The sequence below is a fragment of the Molothrus ater genome, chromosome 1, assembly GCF_012460135.2.
Source record: "Molothrus ater isolate BHLD 08-10-18 breed brown headed cowbird chromosome 1, BPBGC_Mater_1.1, whole genome shotgun sequence".
Classification (NCBI taxonomy): Eukaryota; Metazoa; Chordata; class Aves; order Passeriformes; family Icteridae; genus Molothrus; species Molothrus ater.
Window position 1 is genome coordinate 106,363,806 of NC_050478.2, and position 19,641 is coordinate 106,383,446.

General features: G+C 40.0%; 2 protein-coding genes across 2 annotated transcripts in view; one reads left to right on the forward strand and one right to left on the reverse strand.

The window, feature by feature from the left end:
- On the forward strand, positions 1-16,909 carry RMC1 (regulator of MON1-CCZ1). The gene is made up of 20 exons (XM_036399998.2): positions 1-276; positions 2,899-2,975; positions 4,276-4,360; positions 4,720-4,776; positions 5,900-5,986; positions 7,172-7,312; positions 8,909-9,012; positions 9,473-9,562; positions 10,197-10,302; positions 11,593-11,704; positions 12,707-12,751; positions 13,166-13,219; positions 13,528-13,656; positions 13,998-14,104; positions 14,824-14,943; positions 15,142-15,219; positions 15,382-15,486; positions 15,572-15,640; positions 15,788-16,013; positions 16,732-16,909. Exons 1-20 carry the CDS (start codon positions 31-33, stop codon positions 16,809-16,811), a joined length of 2,118 nt encoding a protein of 705 aa, XP_036255891.1. The 5' UTR covers positions 1-30; the 3' UTR covers positions 16,812-16,909.
- The window catches only part of NPC1 (NPC intracellular cholesterol transporter 1), a 26,488-nt gene continuing 23,671 nt past the window's right edge, over positions 16,825-19,641 (reverse strand). The window contains exons 23-25 of the mRNA XM_036399984.2: positions 18,891-19,004; positions 17,975-18,137; positions 16,825-17,449 (exon numbers count right to left, since the gene is read on the reverse strand). Coding sequence (XP_036255877.1) covers positions 17,367-17,449; positions 17,975-18,137; positions 18,891-19,004 — 360 coding nt within the window. The 3' untranslated portion in view covers positions 16,825-17,366. The remainder of the gene's footprint in view (positions 17,450-17,974; positions 18,138-18,890; positions 19,005-19,641) is intronic.

Sequence of the window (19,641 nt, forward strand, 5' to 3'; positions counted from 1 at the left end):
GAAGCGGCCGCCTGCGAGCCGGGGTGGGCAATGGCTGCCGCCATGGGCCGCGACCCGCCGGGGCCGGCCGAGGACGAGGCGCCGGGAGCGGCGGCAGCAGCAGCAGCAGCAGGAGGAGGAGCAGCGGGAAGAGAAGGAGGAGGAGAAGAGGGCGAGGGGCGAGCGCGGGGCGGCGCGGAGGCCGGCGGCTGCTACCTGGCGCTGTGCGCGCGGCCCGTGCACTTCGAGAAGGCGAACCCCGTGAACTGCGTGTTCTTCGACGAGGCCAACAAGCAGGTGGGGGCGGCGGGACCCTGCCGCGGGCCGGGCCGGGGGGCCGGGCCTGGGGGTCAGCCCGGCCCTGCTGCTGCTCCCCGCCTTGGCTTTGGTTCTCTGCCCGGCTTTGGTTCCCTCCCGTCCCTCAGCCGCCGGGCATGAGCCCAGTTGTTCCCCTTCAAGACCTGTCATCGTGCTAGAGGCGGTAGAATTTTTTTGTTTTTCCTTTACCGATTTATTAGGTTGGGTTTCACCCGCCTTTCTCTCACTGCCGTAAGGTCTTTCTGGAATTCATCGGAGGCAGCACTTTTCCTTTCTGTTCCAAGTGTCCCCACCTGACTTGCAAACTTTGTCACTTTGCTCTTAGCTTAATTTCCCTGAATTTTTTTACATCCTTTTAAATTCCTGAAATTCAATATATTCATAAAAAATGAACAATTACAGCTTTCTTTGTGGCACAGACCCAAGTGGCTGTTTCTTGGCTTTAGTGCTTTTAAGCAGGTTCTCCTTAATATCCATATGGGCTCCTGAGAGTTCAGCTCAGTACAGCTAAGATCCACAAGCTGTTATGAGCCTTATACAGATGTGGGTACATTCCACTGTCTGATTCATCTATCTGTTCTTTGACCTCACCATTCATGGAGTCAGAACCTTCAAGCTTTCTTCCCATGTAGCTGGCATGCGTTGCCCCATGTGTGGACATGATCAGTGGCATGTTTGGAGAGGGAGCAATATTTCTGGGGTGTGTTTCTTGCTGTTGCACTCTGTTCAGAATGATTACAGAATCATTTAGGCTGGAAAAGGTCTCTGAGATCATCAAGTCCAACCTTTCACTGAACACCATCTTGTCAGCTAGACCAGGGCACTGAGTGCCACATCCAGTCTTTCCTTAAACAGCTCCAGGTGCAGTAACTCCACCATCTCCCTGGGCAGAATATTCCAGTGTCTAATCACCCTTTCTGCGAAGAAATTCTTCCTAATGTTCAACCTAACCCTTCCCCAGCACAGCTTAAGGTGATGTTTTCTGGTTCTGTCGCCGGTTGCCAGGAGAAGAGGCCAGCCCTCACCTGGCTGCAGCCTTTTTCAGGGAGCTGTAGGGAGCAATAAGGTCACCCCTGAGCCTCCTTTTCCCCAGGCTAAACAAACCCAGCTCCCACAGCCACTCCTTATAGGACTTGTGCTTCAGACCCTTCCCCAGCTCTGTTTCTCTTCTTTGGACACACTGCAGCCCCTCAATGTCCTTCCTGAATTGAGGGGCCCGGAATTGGACACAGCACTTCGAGGTGCAGCCTCACCAGTGCTGGGTATAGGGGGACAATCACTGCCCTTGTCCTGCTGGCCACACTATCCATGATATAGGCAGGATGCCATTGGTTTCTTGGCCACCTGGGCACACTGCTGGCTCTTGTTCAGCTGCTGTCATCCAGCATCTCCAGGTCCTTTTGCACTGGGCCACTTTCCAGATATTTCCTCTTATAAATCATTATCTGTGAGGGCCACTTGAAATACCCTGTCAGGAGACACTGTATCATAGTGTGGATGTGATATAACTATATAGAAACTGGTTGTTGAGAGCTCACTTGAAATAGTCATTTTTTCCAGTGTAAATTTATTTCTCTGTGTTTTCTTGTTATATAAAATAGTTTGAATTCCAGTGTGTCTCTGAATCAGTTGTAACCAGTATTTCAATGACAGTTTCCCATGTGAGAAATGTGTCCGTGCAATCTTCTCATCTTGCAGAGATTAAGAGAGTGTTACCTTCTTTTTCTGTCTCCATAATACTAAAAATAAGTTAAGCTAAGTATTTATCATTCTAGTAAGGCTGTGGACTTGCTTGCAATTTATAATCTTGATATGTGTATTTCCTGCCTGAGCATAGCAGACTGACAGCATGGCTGATATTACAGAAAAATGTCCCTGTCACCCTGAGCCCTGCTCTGTGTGCCTAGTGCTGCTGCACATACAACAAGTGCCAATAAGGTATTTGCCTGATGTTCTTTTTCCAAGCTAGGTATAGTTTATAGCAGCGTAACTTTTTTTTTCTTTTTCTTTTTTTTTCTTTTTTTTCCACTATCTTATTCTAGCTCAACACATGTCATATCTCTAGCAGGTTTTGTACATATATGTATGTGAAGCTGGGCTAAAGGAATTCTCAGTTGTAGGGAATATTGGCTGAAGCTCCTTAGGTAAAATCTGTTGAAAATCTCTATGAAAATCTATTACTATTAAATTATTCTGTTTAATAACATGTTCTGACAGGATCAGGCTCTGGGTCATTGAGTTACATCTCTTCCAGTCCCAAAGCTGAGGTCCTGTTTGTTTTAAACAATGCCCTGATGTCTTAGATACTTTTACTAGGAAAATATAAAAGAAACAAAGCCAAGATAAAGGTTTATAAAGATTTTTACTGTTTTAACTTGCCCAGTAGTTCAGAATATGCCTGCAAGACTGTTGCTGTACCATGCAATCTGACAAGTCAAGTAAACTTGGAATTCCAGATTGTCTCAGCGTGAACTGTTAGATCTGCAGAAGAACAAAAATTCTGTCTAGTTAAAAAAATAAAGGTGTGGCTTATAGAAGAGGAAGCAGGTGAAGGTTATGACTTTGAAAGAGTTAAATATATCTTCCAAACTTTTTTTGTAGGTTTTTGCTGTTCGATCTGGTGGAGCCACAGGAGTTGTTGTTAAAGGTTTGGAGGATAGAAATCCTATTTCCTTCAGGTAAGGCACCTTTATCTTGGGATAGAATGATGCAATCTTCAAATTATGTGGTGATTGGTCCTGATCCACTGTAATTCAGGCATAAAACTGGCAAGTAATTGTGATCATATTTTGACTTGTTCTTAGATATAATCTTGCAATTAAGAGGGTATGCTTTTCCTTCTCTATGGTCTTCTGGGGGGAAAAAGTAATTAGGCTTTGACTTCTTTTTTTTAAACAACAGTCTTTTATTATAACATGCTATACATATGAGAGAGTGATTCCTAGAGCAGCAATGACATATCCAAGGATACAGTTTAGCAAGTGATGTCTGCGATTCAAGCACAATGTCCAAACCTAGATGTGGGTTTCTCATGTTCTATTCCTTGTTTCATCTGAATGGGCTTCTTCTGTGTCTTCCATTTCTTGTGAAAACATTTTTGCAGAATTTGACAACAGTAAACTATTTTATATATGTCTCTGTGAAAAGTGATGGCTCTTTGTACTCTGCTGTGCATAAGTAAGGAGGTGTTCCTTTATTCCATATCAATCCAAATATGGATGAAGCAATTTGTAATCAAAATGTGTTTACTGTGATCTCTTGGATATTGCACAGGGCCTGTCCTGAAAGTTGCTGGGTTTATTTTACTTTTTTATTGGATTACATTTGTCAATCCTGAAGGAGCTGAAAATATTTAGTAAACTTCATGCTGTTCCAACTATTTTCATACTTGACTGTCTCTCTCTTTGGCCTGACTTAATAACATATGCTGGAGGAACTATATATACCTTATTCATGCCAATTGTGCTGATGCTTGTTTGGTAAGAATACTTTTAAAATTTATTTTAATGGTGTGAAAACAGCCTCACTCTCTTTTAACATCAGAAGTTCTTTCAGAGGCTGTGTCCTAGTGGGAAAGGAAGGAGGCTTGAGTCAACTAGCAGTAGTTCTGGAAGTTACACAGCAGATTGCAGGATGCTGGTGTCCAGAACTGAGGATGCAGGTTTGGATAGTCCCACAAGTCTTCCAGTTCCACATCACAGGCCAACAGAGCTGAGCATTTGCAGTGATTTCAGGTGCTAATTTGTGTGAGCTTAGCCATGATTCTGCAATGGATGTGTTCAGGACTCCTGAAGAGCGAGCTGCCATTTGCTGTCAGTCTGGATTTTGAATATATTAGTCAGGCAAGAGTAATAATCTGTATTTAACAGCATTTGCATTACACTTTTTTTTTTCTCCATCATTGTTTTTTTTTAGGGTATATTCTTTAAGAAACTATTTTAGATTATATTTCCATAACTTCTGTTTCTTTTTGTATAGGATGGAGGATAAAGGAGAAGTGAAGTGCATCAAATTTTCCTTGGGGAACAAGATTCTGGCTGTGCAGAGAACTTTGAAAAGTGTGGTAAGAAATGTACACCATGCAGCTAGGGAATTGGAGCTGGAAATCTTCTACTTCCAGGGTACAATTCTTTGAGACAAATATTCAAGAAGTCTGTTGGCTAGCAACAGCTGTAGTGAAAATTCCTCCATCATTCTGAGAGGCTAATCAGGCAGCATTGTTGTCTTGCTAGTATCATCATTTAAACAAAAAGTGTAATGGGGAACCAGCTCTGGTGAGGGTGAGGTGGAACAGAAGGTTTTCTTCTGTGTATATATTGCATCTAAGACAATTTGATAAACTAATATCTGTCCTTTGCTATCTATGTATGTATCTTGTCTGTGCTTCTTAATTGCTAATCCACTCAATGGATGTTTTTGCAGGATTTTTTGAATTTTATTCCAGATAGCCCTCAGCTAGAATATACACAGGAATGTAAGGTGAGTTAAATGCCCCAACCCTAAATGCTTAAGTGAGACTCTGATGTTAGTTAGGCTGGTGACTACAAGAGAACTAACTGAGGTACCTTTCTAAACACTAACATCAGGGAAATGAGAGATGTCAGCACTACTGTCTGTTGAAACTGAGTGAACAAACAGGTATTAGCCATACCAATAGAAACTTCCCTGTCTTGTGAATGTAATTGTTTCCTAGAGGGATCAGAAATGCTGTGGGGGCAGCAAATGTCAAGGTTTGATAAGGAGAAGAGACAAAGTGCTGATGATACAGAAACAGTGGACAATGATTATATTAGTGCCACATATGTTAATGTGGACGTTCTTTTCTAATGTCACTAATCAGTAATGGTAAGCTAGTAAGTAATAACTAGTTTTCTTATTATGTTTGCTATTTTTAATAATCCTTCTAATTATTGATGATTATTTACCAGAAACAAGTATCATTGTCATTGCTTGATATTTTCCAACTTCTAACTAAAACAAATTACATTTTTGGGTAATAGCATGCTAAAGTAAATTTTTATACATCTGATTTACACAGATCCTTTAATCTCTGTAGTCTTTAAAGCTGAAACACTGTCTGCTTCATTATTTAGGATTATGAGTTTAAGTAAACCATTCTAGCAAAACCTTTATGGTAATGAAACTTCTGAGGGTAATAGGAGTAGATTCTGAGTGAAGTCATGGCAAATTTTTCCATTTAGTTTTTAGTTTTTCTTAACATCTTTTCCTGCTTTTCATGTCAGGAACTGGTTGAATTGGCAGTAGAATTTGAAGCAGAGGAACTTAGTTTTATCTTGGGTGAAAATAAAATTTGATTGTATAATAAAATTGTGAATCTTGTATAATAAATTGTATAATAATTGTAAATCTTACATGCTGCCAAAATATCTGGGTCATACAGTAATTGTGTTCATGTGTAGTTTGGGAATGCTTTATAAAAGCAACTGATGCATGCTGGGTGTCAGGTTGGCCAAAAGTATTAACTCCAGAGACTGGATACCTAAATTGCCTTTGGTCTTGTGTTCTTCATTTAGTAATATTAGCTTACCTGAATAGTTAATTTTTCCAAGTAAAGAGTGTTTGTTTGCTTTTTTGTTAAAAGACAAAGAATGCCAATATTCTAGGATTCTGCTGGACAAGTTCTACAGAAATTGTCTTCATCACAGATCAAGGAATTGAATTCTACCAGGTAATACAAATAACTCCTGTAGGACATGCTCAGAGATGTGAAAATGTAAATTTGTAACAGCATATTTGAATTCTTTTGTTGTCTCTGTAACTGAGAAAGTGTGCTGCTAAAAAAGCAATTTTTGCTATTTGGTTTGCAGACTACAATTTAATTTTTTTTTAAGAAGAATACATTTTTAGGTCAGGGCAAATTTATCATTTACAGGTTTTAAGATGTTGTATAAAGGAGTACTCAACTAAGCCTTGGGAACTCTAGATTGAGATGCTCTTGGCTTGTATGGAAATGAGTATTTAAATCTAATGTGAAATACCACTTCACACAAAACAAATCAGCATTGGGGAAGATGTGTAAATACTTAAAAGGTGGCAAAGAACTAATAATTGACCAGCTAGTACCCTTCTGCAACTTGTAGCTTTCTCCTGTGTTGACCTCGTTGAGTCCCTTTATGTAACATGTAATTTCCTTTGCATGTGTTTTTAAAGATGTCTGATGAATAAATAACTTTTTCTAACATTCATGATGATGGATATTCAAACACTTCCTAAAAAAAGGTGTGCACTTTTCAATAGTTTCAGTCCTAGAGCTAAGACAGAATGTTTCTCATGGTTACAGTTACTAATAACTAGTACTAAAGAAAGTAACTGAAAAAGCAGCATTATTTCATGCTGATTGAGGGGGAGAATGTATGTTTAGCACCTGAAAGGCTTATGAATGTCAACATTCATAAGGTAAAAGGACTAAATCAAATAAGTGTCTTTTAAAAGAGACGATATTTAAGCCCTTGAGAAGAGAATTGATTTACATACTTCTTAAAATATAAAAGATTAAGGAGGCTGGGGAATGAAGGCAGCAAGAATATTGTTAGAAGAACTTTTATTAAAACTTCACTAGTTGTATCAAGCCAGGTGTTTTCTCCACTGTGCACAGAACTTATACCCAGATCTGGATGAGTGGGAAAGCACAGCACCTTTAGGCTCATTAGTACTTGATGTGTATTCTTTCCTTAGCTACAGTAAAGTGGGGCCTCAGCTGTAATTCTCAGGTTTCTGATTTTTAATTCTAGCATGGTAATCGTCTTTACATGTGTCTCTTTCTTGCTTAACATTCCTTTCTCCTGTGCATTAATTACCATTTATGCTGGTGGAATCCTGGTGGTAATATAATGCTAATATTCTGTGTTTCTAGGTATTGCCAGAAAAACGAAGTTTAAAGCTCCTGAAGAATCAGAGTATTAATGTCAATTGGTACATGTATTGTCCAGAGAGCTCTGTTATCCTTCTTTCAACCACTGTCCTTGGAAATGTCCTGCAGCCATTCTATTTCAAGGTAAAGGGATATGTTCCAAACTTGTCATTTTCACTTTTTCCTTAACTGCTTCTTCATCCAAATGTTCTATTGCTTGAATTTCTTCCAAAAGGTGCATGTGTTCATATCCTTGTATGACAATAAGCAAATCTATCACGTAGCTTCTATGTGAAGGCTTAGAATTAGGTAATTCACTCTTTCTTACATGCTCTTTGGGAAGATGTGTGTCCAGACAGGGCTGGACAGTTGACCTTGAGAAAGGAAAGAAAAAATTGGTGGTGACTCAATATTTGACAACTTAAATGTCTTTAATTTTTTTTTCACTTAAATAGGTATTTATGATTTACTTTTAATATGAACATTTGCTGTCTGTAGTATGATAAAGAAAAATTAAGAGCCTTTCTCTTGTGATTATAATTATAACCTCCCAGATATGACTGGATGAAAAAGAGATAAATAAGGTAGCACTTAAGAAACAACTGTTGTCCCAAGCCAGAGGGGGCTTTGTCTACCGTAGTTATTTCTTTTGGTGTTCTTTGCTGTGGGCAACACTTACTGTTACTGGGAAAATATTTTTCTTTTTGTCTTGGAAAAAGTGTGTTGTGAAAACCAGAATCTGTTTTCAGTTAATGATGCAGCCAGGTGATTTTAAAAATTAGGAAAAGAACTACAGTATTTGTCTTGCTCCTGTCAATGGATTAGGAAGATTTCTGTGGCAGTTTAAGGGAAGAGATTGAAAAGCATCTTATTCACATGAGTTTCCTGGTTTGTGTTAATCTTGTATAGGGTCTGTACTGCATCCTGAAATGATGTTTCCTTAGGTGGCTGGGAGGAACCTACTAGCCTTTCACAGTTTTCTTTTTAATAACTCAGCTTAGGTTATGGTTCCCCCTCCTTCACATTTTGTGTCAAGTTGTAGGTTGAAGCTAAATAATTTTTATCTCGTGTTCAGAAGGTCATATTTAAAGATCTCCTGAGAAAGGTCCTGTACTAAAGCACTTGAAAATAGAGATCTAGCAAAGGAAATAGTTCTGTAGTACTCACACTTCGCTCTCAAGAATGAATCAGTAAGAATAGGAAGTTAATTTCAGTAGAAGCTTTGGAAACTGTGAAAACTTGCTTAAATATGAATTCCATAGAAAAGAGGAAGAGGAGAGCGGAAGCCTTGGGCAGGAGAAGAGATGTGCTCTAAGTAGTAGGCAGGAACTAAAGGAGACTGTGACTGGTAGGAGGTAGTGATATTTTCTCCTTCCCAGGAAGCAATTTTTTAAGAGTTGGAGCATATACTTTTCTGGAAGAGGGAAAGTAGGTTAAAAGATCTGAGATCTCGAGACCAATTGTACTTGAGATTTGAATATATATTTTTCTTGACTGAATTGAAATAGAAATATTTTTGTAGCTGAAGTCATAAAATGAAGACGATAAAGCTTCTGAAGTTACAGAAGTGTGTGTTGAGAATCACTTGGGGTTTCTTTTAGGAAAGAAAGCGCAAAACCCTTTCGTTTAGGCTATGACCGCCCTTCGCCTCGTGGGGGCGCTGGTGATGCAGCGTTTGGGCAAAGGCGGCTCCTCCCTTTCGGTTCAGGTCGTGACAGTTCTTGTTCTGCCGTTCTACAGAGTGGGACCATGGCAAAACTATCAAAATTTGAAATTGAGTTGCCTGCAGCACCCAAGTCATCCAAGCTCAGCCTTTCCGAAAGAGATATTGCTATGGCTACAATGTATGTATCTCACTTTCTTGGGAAGGTGGGGCAGTTTGGGAATGCTGAAAGAAGGGAAGGACATTACAATGGTTGCACTTGTTTTAGCAGTGCTGTTGCTTTAAAGCACTTCAGTTACTGCCTTGAACAAAGCATCTAAACAACCCTCTTGGGGCAAGGGGGGGAGGGGCAGCAAATGGAGAAGTCTTACATGACATTGTTCTGGATTACCACAGAAATTTGGAGAATGTTTCATTTCTTTGTTGAAATTTTGGTAGAGGAATCGTTCACAGATGCCAGACTTGATAAATCACAATGCATGGCCTATACTCATGCAAGTACTGTTTAATCTTTCACTTTTAATTAAATGATTACCTGACTTAAAGTCAAACATTTTATCCCAGAAGAAGGGATGAGATCACCTAAGAGACTGGTAGAGCTCTTAATTGAAAAGAATGCTTTAATCCTGTTGTCTTGTTAGATACGGGCAGCTTTACGTTCTCTATTTGAGGCATCACTCAAGGACTTCCAACAGCACAGGAGCAGAAGTAGTGCTCTATCACTTACCCAGGTAAGAGCAGAATGAAGAATGTTAGTGGCAGTTCTCATCTGTGTCAGTGTTGTGGTTTAACCCCAATCGGCAACTAAGTACCACCAGCTGCTCCCCCAAACCCCTGGTGGGAGGGGCAGGAAAATCAGAAGAAGGTAAAACTCAGAGGTTGAGATAAAACCAGTTTAATAAGTGAAATAAGGCAAAAAGTAATAATAGTAGTAGTAATGAAAAGCGCATGGAGGAGGGAATTAAACCCATGAAAAGCAAGTTACACAGTAACAATTACCAGCCAGCCTTTCCCAAGCACTGATCTGTTCCTCCTGGCCAACTTCCCCCACTTTATATACCAAGCATGATGTCCTAGGATATGGAATATCCCTTTGGCCGGTTCAGGTCTGCTCTCCTGGGCCTGCTCCCTCCCAAATTCTTGCAAACCTGATTGCTGGCAGAGCTTGGGAAATCAAAAAGTCCTTGACTTAGAGTAAGCAGTGTTTAGCAACAGCTAAAACATCAGTGTCTTACCAGTGTTATTCTCATACTAAATCCAAAATATAGCACTGTACCAGTTCCTAGGAAGAAAATAAACTGAGTCCCAGCAAAACTAGGACAAAATGGCTTCTTGACCAGTTCTCATTTCTCTTTGTTTCCATAGAGAGGGCTCCTGTAAGAAGACACATATTTTAAAGCTGAACAGAACTGGGAAGTTTGCGCTGAATGTAGTGGATAACTTGGTGGTAGTACATCATCAGGATACTGAGGTCTGATTTATTTATATTGTGTTGTGCCATAACTTTGGGCAGTTAGGGGCAGGTTTTAATAACCTAATAATTTAATTTAGAAATTATTTGGCCTTAGATTGGCCAAAAGCCAGCATATTTGCAGGAACAAAACCAGAACACTGTAAGAGATTCAAATTTATCCTTTTATGCTGATGGGCTAACACGTAATCAGGGCTGCTGGTAATGCCTGCTTTTTTCTTACACTGTTTTTGCTTCTTGTCAGCTTCTTACGATGCTTTGCTGTTCCACTCTGTAGGCTTTTAAGGCATTATATAAAGAAGTAGAGTTAAATTAGATACTAAATTATCAATCCTTGGAAACTTATCACAAACATTTGAATGAAAATGTTTCTGTGACACAAACATAAGCTCCTTTAGTCTGAAGGCCTGGCTCTCTGAAAACTTGTATGAACACAAATCTTCTTGTGCATCTGGCAGCACAGGTAAAACTTCTTGTCTGTAGTCTCAGCAGCAAGGCTTGGTCAGTGGGTAAGGTAAAGTGGTACTCTGCTCTTAACTTGGGAAAAGGCTTGGACTTCTTGTATTATCTTCTCTTGGAAACTTCAAGAAGTGGGGCATCTTACCTCCTTAGGAGGATTAGTTGATGTTTCAGTTATATTTCATGTTAGTTCTACACATTAGCATTAAATCCAGAGCACTTTCTCCCCAGTGTTTTGGTCAAGCTATAAACATGACTATAGAAACCCAGAAAACATTACTCACTTTGCCTTTGGGAGACACCAGTAATTGAAGTGTCACTGGCACTGAAAGCAAAGCTGCTTTCCCTGGTGGTCCATACTGGGTAGAAGTGTTAGTGACTTGAGTTGAACAAGACTGAATGGTAGAAGTATGAGGATATCAGAGGAAGATAGACAAATTTCCTCAGAGTTTGTGCAGTGTCAGTCAGTGCAAGACAGACTGAGAGAGACTCTTTACTAGGGTATGTAGTTACAGTTCTAGGGACAGTTGTTTTAGACCAATGGGAGAGAGATTTAGATGGGATGCAAGGGATGCAGCTTTTTACAGTGAGGGTGGTGAGACCCTGGAACAGGATTCCCCATTGCTGAAAGGGTTCAATGCCAGGTTGGATGGGGCCTTGAGCAGCCTGATCAGTGAAAAATGTCACCAACCCCAGTATATCCCTTCCAACCCCAACCATTCTATGATTCTAAGAGAGAATACTAGATGGAAATGTGAAAAGCAGACTGAATGCATGCAAATGGGTGGTGATTCACATTTGTCAATACTAACTTCCTCTTTTTAATTGCAGACTTCAGTTATATTTGACATCAAGCTAAAAGGAGAATTTGATGGGTCCACAACCATCCATCAGTTTGTTCTTCCACCTCGATCAATACAACCCTATCAAATACCTGTAGCAGGTAGAACCACTGTATAATGAACAACCTAACACTTAGCAAGAGTACTTAAATGCAATAGCTCACATACAGGAGTGCTTCAGGTTACTAACACTTCAGTTATACATATTGGAGAGGGTGAGGAAGGAAGAAGGTAAGAAGCAATTGAGCAGAAGTTGGTGTTTCAAATGTGTGTGCCAACTACAGAAGAGTTGCTGTTTAAGGTGCACATTTCCTATAGTACTTTGCTTTTACACTTGAAAAGTGTTGGGTGTGGGGAGTTTTTTGGCCATGGCTCTCAAAGCTTGTGGGTGCTCAAAAGCACTTCATGCTGGCTTAAGTCAGGACTGTGTGACTTAAGAAGTTGGAGGCTGAAAGACAGTACAAACTCAGAATCAAGTTTGGGACCAGTTTAATGCTACAATCAGTGTTAGGGCTCCAGTGCTTAGATTCTTCTTGGATTACCTTTCTGTTCTCCAGTCCTGGAAGTGTGACAGGTAGTTACCCTCAAACTGGGAATATAAAAATAGCCTGAGCATAGTTTCACTAGCAGGTGAGAAAGCAGTGAGGTTCTCTTTGTAGAAGGAAAAGATGCTTCTATACAAAAAGATTGCACATTAAAAGCTCTAACATTTGATAGCAAGTATGATAAATCTGCAGATGCAGATTTGTATTAAACAAAGGTTAGGATCAGAATGTACCAACCACTCTTCCTTTTAAAGAGTATACATTTAAATACAGCAAATGGAATCTGTGTATTTAGAATTACAGTACTAGAGCTGGAATATTTCTACATGCATTATTTCACTTGGCTGAGAAACAAAACAATCATGTTTTGAAGGATTTATTTGCCTTCTCAGTGTCAGATTTTCTTTGTAGATCTGGCTACACAGAGAAATGCATCTTTCTTTTTGACTACATGCTAGAGTGTTACAATCCATATTTACCTTTGCAGCATAAAATACTTGGTACAGGAGAGCTGCCAGAGTTACCACTGTTCTTCACCTGATGTTCTTTTTTCTGCAGGCCCAGCTTCTGTGACAAGTCAGGCTCCTGTTCCATGTAAACTCTGTATCCTTTAAATCCTCTCAAAAAGTAAGAACCTCATTCTATGTAACAAGCAGGGAAGAAGGTAGCATTTGTTACCTTGGCTCCTTAACAGAGCAGTTGTAGCTGATTATGCACATTTACTTCAAGACAAAATATGCTTCATAATAGCCTCATAATGCTTTCAGAGAGTTGTAAATAGTGAAGTCTAGAATAATACCACACTTCCTGATTATTTGAGACATGTGTATGAAATTATTGAATAGGTACACCATAAAATTGAAGATATCATTGTAAGAGCATGGTTCAAAGCCTCAGGAGTAGAAGTGACAATAAATGGAAGTATGTTAATGGGATCTGCTTCTCTATAGTAAAGTAAATTCAGGAGAAACAGTTTAGCATCAATGTTAATATAGGTGTTAAAACCTTAACATTTAGATTCTTCTTCTTGGATTGTCTTTCAACCTGATATTATCATCAGTGCAAGTGAAGGTAAGTGGTGAGCTCTTGGACTCTACAATATTCAATATCAGGATGGTTGGTTTACACTTGCAGTGCACAAAGCAGCTTAAAACTGAAGGGACTTACTAGGTACATCTGCTGAGTTGATTGCTCTTGATAGTGTTAACTAGAGGATTAGCTATCTCTACCACAACTTTTCAAGGGTAATGCTGCTCTAAAATATGGGCTTAGAAAGGCAAATAAACAATCTCAATGTGTTTTCATTTAAGGGTGGAAAAGTTGTATGTCTAGCCTATACTGTACAAGACAATTCACTTTGTTTACTCCTTCAAATCCAGGTTACCTCTGGAGTCTTCAAGTGAAACTTGAACCTGTAGTTAACCTCTTGCTAGATAAAGGAAAACTAATGGATTTCCTTCTTCAAAGAAAAGAATGCAAAATGGTTATCCTGTCTGTATGCTCTCAAAGTAAGTTCAAGTGTGTTTTCTGTATCTTGAAAGTACAATACTGCTTATTCATACACTCACCCAAGTTAGCTTAGCTGTTCTTAGATATGAGATCACCTCTGAAGCTGCCTTGGTCCTTGGGATGTCATTTGCCTCAATGACCCTCAGTCACTATTCTGAAGGAATGTAACAGCATGAAAAATTCAACTTTCCCCCCACTTCAATTCAAATACACCTGACATGATTGAAAGTATTTCTTAAAAGTTAAAAATTAGATAGAAAGTATAGATCACCTTTTGAAAAAGGCAACTTTCAGGTGCCTGGTTATTTCTCCTCATAGTTATTTCTTTTTATCTTTTCAGTGCTCAGTGAGCCAGAGAGAGGATCACTGTCTGTGATTGCAACTGTTTTTGACAAACTGAATCATGAATATAAGAAGTACTTGGAAGCTGAGCAAAGCTATACAATGGTAAACCATGTTAGCTATAGCAGCTTACAGAGAGAGGACAATGCTCTTTGCTTTTCAGGTGGCATCAAGGTGAAGGCATGCTCCTTTCTACTTAGGAAATTTGGGCTTACCTCAAGAGGTCCTGACTGCCTCAGTCTCACAAGTAAAAGTCTGCCATGGAAAATGCACTAAGACTCCCACTTGACACCTGTGTGGCCGGTGCTGCATAGCTCATCTCCAGAGTGATGAGTTAACATACTTGAAAGTATGTGCTTGAAAGCAGAGAGAAGGTAGAAGCTGAAAAAGCAACTCTGAATCAATGCCTACTACCCTGGTTTCCAGAGCACTGATTTCACTGCACACTGTATCATGGCATAACAGGCAGTCCTGATACATCTGTTACTGTGTTAAAGTACCAAATTCAACACTAACTCAGAGTACAGTCACATACTTAAAACTCTTCTAAGCCTGAGGGCCTGTGTCAGTGTAGTTAGATTCATCTCCTGGCTTTGAGGTGTAAGAGCAGCTGTATTTATATAACTTTAGAAAGAAGTTTTAAATTTAATATGAAATCCTCATTGAACAAGATGCATCTGATATAACATGACCACAGATACGAATTTCCTTGTTAACACAAGTTTATAATTGTGTTTGAATGAGAAAAGAGTCTGTACAATTGAGACTGACTCAGAACTGTACTACATTAGTTTTCTATTTAAAAGACCTTTTTTTCCTCCTAGGTGGTAGAAACAGGCCTGAGTAGAAGTAATCCACTCCTGAAACGTCCTATCCGCACTCAAGCAGTTATTGACCAGTCTGATATGTACACACATGTTTTATCTGTTTTTACAGAGAAGAAGGTAAGTTAATTTTAAGGGCTAATGAAATAAATTTGAGGGCTAATTTGGCAGCAGTCTCAGATCAGACAACCTAAGTTGATGGCTTGAAATTGGCTGCAGGAAGCTTTGTCAGGATTAGGGTATTTTGATGCCTATTCTTATGGGGTTATTAACAGAGAAGCCATGGAAATTCCACCTAACACTTGCTTCTTTGTCCAGGAAGCACCGCACAAGTTCACTATAGCTGTCTTGATGGAATACATTCGTTCTCTCAACCAGTTCCAGATTGCAGTTCAGGTAAATCACTTATGTGCTAAGTACATTGCCCCCTTCCATGAAATTACATGCAGTTTTAGTCCAGTCCTGGTCACATGTGTAAGCTCTATACAATATTGACTTGTAGATTGTAAAAACACATATAGAGACATGCCTTTGATTGTATTCTTCCTACATTCACAGCACTACTTGTATGAGCTGGTCATCAAAACCCTTGTTCAGCACAACTTGTTCTACATGCTCCATCAGTTTCTGCAGTACCATGTGCTCAGTGACTCAAAGCCCTTGGTATGTAAGACAAGTAGCTCCAATAAGCTGGTGAGGGAGGTGGGAAGTCTTCAGAATTTTAAGGTTATTTCTACTTTTGCCTTAGGCTTGTCTCTTACTGTCCCTGGAAAGCATTTACCCTCCTGCACATCAGCTCTCACTGGACATGTTAAAAGTAAGCATTTCTGACTCTAGTAGCTCCATGTCACATGTGGGTTAGACTGGTCAAACAGCTTCCCTGACCAGGCTTGAAGTCATTAACTAGCATCAATCATTTCCATGCATTAGAAGCATTGCCTTACAGCTGTGATTGACTTCACAGAGACTTTCCACAGCAAATGATGAAATAGTGGAAGTTCTGTTGTCCAAACACCAAGTTTTGGCTGCCTTGAGATTCATCAGGGGTATTGGAGGACACGACAGCATTTCAGCCCGCAAATTCCTCGATGCAGCAAAACAAGCAGAGGATGAGATGCTTTTCTACACCATATTCCGATTCTTTGAACAAAGAAACCAGCGGTTACGAGGAAACCCCAGCTTCACACCAGGTAAGCAAGAAACAGTTTGACCAAGATATTCAGGTGTGCAATCCAGTTGAGCCTGTATTAGATGATAAAAGTTTGGGCATAGTTTAGCCTATATTTTATACTCACCTTTAAGCACAGTTCCAAATTAACTTGTCTTATTCCTTTGTCTACTGCACCCAGGAGTAAAGAGGCTGAACTAAACAAACTTGCAGATGAACCTGTTTGACTTGCATTTGCTCTCACTGCTTGGTTAGCAGAGCCATTATCTCCAATTAGTGCTTTCTTCTGAAGTCAGTAACCAGGTTGGGAAACCTTTGAGTTCAATTGTCTATTTCCACTAATTACAAAAATTCAAGGCCTGTTTTATGCTACAGTTCTTTCATTAAAAGCCAAACCAAACTGCTTGCACCAGCAACATGTTTGTAACCACCAGACATTCTGTAGGTGCAGAATCCCACCCCACACTCTTGCATCTTGACAGTAAAGGGTTCTCATGGTTGTGAATCTGCTGGTTAGATCCATGAACTAGATCAAACATCTGCTTCACCTCAAGAATACCAGTCACAGGACTGGAAATACCTCAGTATTCCAATACTTTCTGTTTGTTCAACTCTGGTACTCAAACACATTAACGATAAGAATTAGTACTGATAAATGAAGGTAAGTGAAACTAAACAATCTTGGTACTTGGTTTGGGAGTTGTAATGTGAACGTGGAACTTTTTTTTTGTTTCCTGTAGGTGAGCACTGTGAAGAACATGTCACCTTCTTCAAACAAGTTTTTGGAGAACATGCTCTCATGAAACCCACAACATTCTGAAAGACTCTTCAACTGAAATGTATAAACTTAATTTATTGCATTTAAGTAGATTTTTGAACTACAAAATGGCTATTTTATAATAAAGTATATACAAGACATTTTGGCAAATAGTACTAAAAATATTACAACTTGTGATGGCTTCCCCCTAAAAATAGAGACAAAAATTGCATTGACCTGCATTTAAAATTAGTGTCAGTGGTTTAGCAGTCCATTCTCATACACATCACCTTAATTTTATTGACAAAATGCTATTCAACTCTCACTACAGCTGGTTTAGGTTTCTGAAGGAAAAAGATGCAACCTCTTGAAAACAGAAGTGTTTTAGTAATCTTGTTAATGCATTTAGTTTTATAATACTGTTACTTGAGCCACACTTAGCATTTCCTGAGTTTAAAGCTATGTCCAAAGCTGCAGCTGGTATCTTCTAGTTGAATCTGTGCAGGAGTCAAGTCTGTGGTGGTTACAGTGTGATAGTCATAGAACATTGCTGCTCTTCAGTTCTTAGGAGTTGGGCCTAAGCCACAGTTCAGGCAGTCCACTGAACACTGTTAAAAACTAGAAGTAGAGGAGTCTCTCGCGTTCTGTACCTCTGGTCCTCTCTTGTGCAGCACGAGTTTTAGCTTTATTGACTGATGGGCCTGAGTGAGAGAACACAGTTACCAAAGGCTCCACATTTCAGCTGATCAGTCATCAGGAAGCATGCATGATCTTACTGTTTAGGCCTGCTTAACAGTCAGAAATATGCTTCAGCTCAGCTGTTAACAGCTGTCAGCCTCAACAAAGGCAGTGGGAGATGAATCCCCATCAGGCAAGATTGTTTCTGCAAATGCAGGAACAGTGACCCACAGGAGGTTTGCTGCTTCCACCTACCATCCTGTCCCCAGGTTGAAACATGCTAATCATGCATGTTTCTCTGGGACAGCAGGCACCTTCACAAAGCAACCACATGGGCCAGGCAGTGCTTGCTTCAGTTCAGCAAGTTCACAACAGTGAGCCTGCAGTGCCACCAGTCAGCCTCTGCTTTCCAAAGGACAGGCCACTGGGATGAGAGAGGCACATTCAAGTACTGCTTTTCATCTCTGCAAACCTTTCCATGTCATGGAAAGTCCACAGACAGCTATTTTTCTTTGAAGTGTGGTATAGAGCAGACTGTCACATCTTACCTATGTAACTAAGCAGAACTGGAAGAAATATCAGTCCATGTGTTGCTCCCAGCACCACCATAGCTAGATACATCCTGAAGTAGAATATCTTGAAGATTTGAGATTTGGAAAAAGCCAATACTACAATTCCCCCAAATTTGGTCAGCGTGATACCACTGAACACCTGGAAATAAAAAAGTGATAAGTAGGAGTTTAGATAATCAATTTCCTTCAATTATTTAGCGTTTGGTAACATTTCTGCATAATCTAAGGCTCCTAATATGCAGTATACTTCTTACCCTGCCAGTCTAGAACCAAATCAAGATGCACTCAGGAGACAAGTTCGTATTTTTGGTCCCACTGGACAGGCTCAGTATGATTAAAAATCCACTCTGATCTCTGCAGCCACCTAATTAATTTTTGCTTCAGGCAGATACAAGTGAAAACCATTACTTAATTTAACTCACATTCCAGTTAAGTTCTGTACCTGGGTGTGGTACACACATCACAAGAACTGTCCATTCCAACCCCATATATGTCACTTAGACTAAGACAAGTGACATGACAGTACTGCCTAAACACCGAGTCCTGCTTTTTCTCTACAAGCTCCAAGTACATCCTATATGCACAACCACCTTTCCTAGTCACCTCTAACTATCTGGAAGAGAAACACTTGAATTTTAATGGGACAATCTGAGGTTTATCCAAACTATTAGTTCAGCTAAAGCATTTAGCTCTCTTCTACTATTAGGTAGTAATAATATCAGATTAAAAATGAGTCTTCATCACCCCTATTACTAGTAGAAGCCTGTGTTGACCTTAAGAGCTTAAAGCATTCCAAAAAGAAAAAGCAAGACTGTCACCTATAACATTTCTTAAAATAGTAAGGCCGTTACTTGGCTACTTGTTTTCCCCTCCCCAGCCAGCAGATACTCACTGAGCTGCCCATGTGAGACAGAGCTTCTTCTGCACGCTCCACTCTGCTGCCCTTGGTACTGATGGTGAATGCTCTTGTCACATGACTGCAGAATTCCACAGCAATTCCACAGCTCTGGAGAGTGAAAGGAAACATGTGAAAACTTCACTTAGATCAGCACTTGGATAGCAAGGTCTCTACTCAGAATTCTGGATGACCTAGAAAGATTCCTAGCAACTGTCATCAGAGTTAAAAGTACCATGGGAAGTTACAAACTTAGTGTTGCTTCCCAGAGGCTGTTTGTTGCAGGTGTTTACCACACAGTGTTTTACCACCAGTCATTACTAACAGGCAACCAAACAGGAAGTGGAACATGAGATTGTTTCAGAGGTCGAGTTTCCTGAGGTTGAAGCAAGCTGGCTTTGATGCAGTGCACGTAGCGAACACTGAACATTAGAATCAGTTTACAACTATTAGCTGCAATAACATTGCTTTAGAATAACACTGAATGTAAATCCTGATTTGATACCATGGCAATTCAGGTGATAAATCATTTGCACCACCACCTGAACACTTGGCTAATCTTAGCCTTATCTAGTAGAGAGACTTCCTTGAACATACATCGAATTGCAACATGGGCCAACAGTTTACACTAGCCCTCAGACCTGCCACAAACCTCTAGAGAAGACGGTAGGCCAGAACAACCAGTAGCTGCTTACTGGAGCTAGTTCTGGAGTGCTTTACCAAGGCTTTCTGCCCAGATGATTCCATC